The following is a 2,345-nucleotide window of genomic DNA, read 5'->3' as shown; positions in this document are numbered from 1 at the left end:
AGGCGGTGTATTCTACGTAATGACATCACTCAATGGCATCACAGCGTCGTCATCATCACACTCAGGTCCTTTAAAAGGAAGGTCAACTAAATGTAGCAACATTGAACATTGTGACGGTGCAACAGTTAATCGGTCGTTCTGAATCTTGGTTCATCCGACACCCTCACCAAAACCAAACTAAGCCAAACCAAACTAAGCCAAACCAAACCAAACCAAGTTGAACAGAGGAGCTCCACTGCAACCATCATGCCCCCCAAATCCGACCCCAGCGAGGTCAAGATCGTGACCCTGAGGTGCATGGGAGGAGAGGTCGGGGCCACGTCGGCCCTGGCCCCCAAGATTGGACCCCTGGGCCTGTCCCCCAAGAAGGTGGGCGAAGACATCGCCAAGGCCACGGGCAACTGGAAGGGCCTGCGGGTCACGGTGAGCCTCACCGTGCAGAACCGGCAGGCGGCCATCGAGGTGGTCCCGTCTGCCTCCGCGCTCATCATCAGGGCCCTGAAGGAGCCCCACAGGGACAGGAAGAAGGTGAAGAACATCAAGCACAACGGCAACGTGGCGTTCCATGACATCGTGGACATTGCCCGCGGCATGAGGCCTCGCTCCAGCGCCCGCCGTCTCTCCGGCACCATCAAGGAGATGCTCGGCACAGCCCAATCGGTGGGCTGCAGCGTCGACGGGCGCCCTCCTCATGACGTCATCGATGACATCTGGAGTGGCAGTATTCAGTGCCCCGAGGTCTGAAGTCAAGTCATTCGTTGCCGCCGTCGCGCTCTTTCAAATGATCCTCCCTGCCGAGGGTTTCAGCCGGGAGTTGTATTCTGAAAACCCTGAAATTTCACCCTGGTGAACCGGAAGTAGATATTGGCCATTACGGATCTGCCGCTAGATACTTTCACTTTCATCAGAAGCTATAAGATGGAGTTTACAACGAAAGAAAATGCAAGAAAGACGAATGGAAGCAATGTTGTTTCAGTGAATCTCATGATGACCCCCCTGTGATACCATGTGGTGATGATCAGCAGACATCATGATATGACTCACTCCACACTTTTTTTCCCCCTAGGTCTACTACACCCAATCTCAGTGAGCTACACTTTTTGGCAAATGTTCTGCCCAGAATATGAATTCTCGGGTTCAAGTGGTTAATATAATATACAAAAACTGTATATATATAATATATATAAAAAAAATCACACCCGTGTGAACTGAGTGGTGTAAGGTTTTATATAGCATGATCAGCTGTGGTCTGACGTAATGTCTGACGTTAAAGATCTTTGGCTAGGTAGACTCGTCTTCTGATGTGATGATTTGTGACCATGAAGTTGATTCAGCTGGAGTTTTTGTCCGATGTGAGGTATTATATAAGGTAAGGTATTATATAGCCTGATCAGCTCTGATCTGACGTAATGAAATCACACCTGGATGTGATTTCACAACTGGCTTTTTTTGTGCAGAGAAAATGACCATGGTTGCTACGGTCATCCAGTTCACCCGGGTGTGATTTAATTACGTCAGAAATTATTTTGAACATAACAACCATGCTCATTTTTTTCTGCACACAAAAGCCAGTTGTAGGAGTGGTTTACACCACTCAAAAACACTCATGTGAAGTGAGGGGCGCTCTTATCATCATACATAATACTCTGTGCTCAGCCAATCAAATCATCACAAATGTAATTCCGACAAATTACTTTTTTTTTTGGGCTTATTGATAGTTAAGTGAAGACTGACAGGAAAGAGGGACAGAGAGAAGGGGAGAGACATGCAGCAAAGGTTGTCATGAACGGGACTCAAACTCATGACGCACTGTCAGGCCAGAGCTTATGGCATGACCACTAGGCCAGCGGGCGCCAACGGCCAATCACTTTTGGCGTCTTCACTTTTCTGCCCTCGTTATTATCCACAATATGTACTTTGCTCAGTCAATCAAATCATCGTTATGGGTGATCAGCCAATCAAATCATCGTGTTTGTGTTCACACAGACAAAGCTGGGCCTAGGAGGGGCTAGCGCCGCTCAAATTAAAAAGGTCAAATGACTCCAGTCCATTATTGGTGGGTCGTTGGCTGTGGACAGAGAGATTGTATCTTCTTCCAGTTGTCACTTATTTCTCTTGGCCGCTTGGGACGCTTGGCCAGGTGTACCTTTTTGAGGGGCGCTAGCCCCTCCTATATTCAGCTATAGTGTAGATTCTTGTCCTAACACAAACATTAAATGCCAGTGACAATGAATGGAGAATTATTTATTTTTTTAAATTGCAACACACCATGTAGTCATGCACAAATGCTCATGCACAAATGCATCTCTTTCTGTCACGCATGCATGTACGCATACATGCACGCA

The 2,345-nt window shown here is 47.4% G+C and overlaps 1 protein-coding gene across 1 annotated transcript; it reads left to right on the top strand.

Moving 5' to 3' along the window:
- Positions 1–246: 246 nt before the first annotated feature.
- Positions 247–744, top strand: LOC306916324 (large ribosomal subunit protein uL11-like; the record flags this gene model as incomplete). The annotated part of the gene is made up of 1 exon (XM_079494158.1): positions 247–744. One exon carries the CDS (start codon positions 247–249, stop codon positions 742–744), a length of 498 nt encoding a protein of 165 aa, XP_079350284.1.
- Between the last annotated feature and the right edge of the window lie 1,601 nt (positions 745–2,345).

Source organism: Electrona antarctica (assembly GCF_951216825.1).
Source record: "Electrona antarctica genome assembly, chromosome: 23".
Classification (NCBI taxonomy): Eukaryota; Metazoa; Chordata; class Actinopteri; order Myctophiformes; family Myctophidae; genus Electrona; species Electrona antarctica.
Note: the sequence above shows the minus strand (reverse complement) of the source record. Positions and strands in the feature narration are given on the sequence as shown.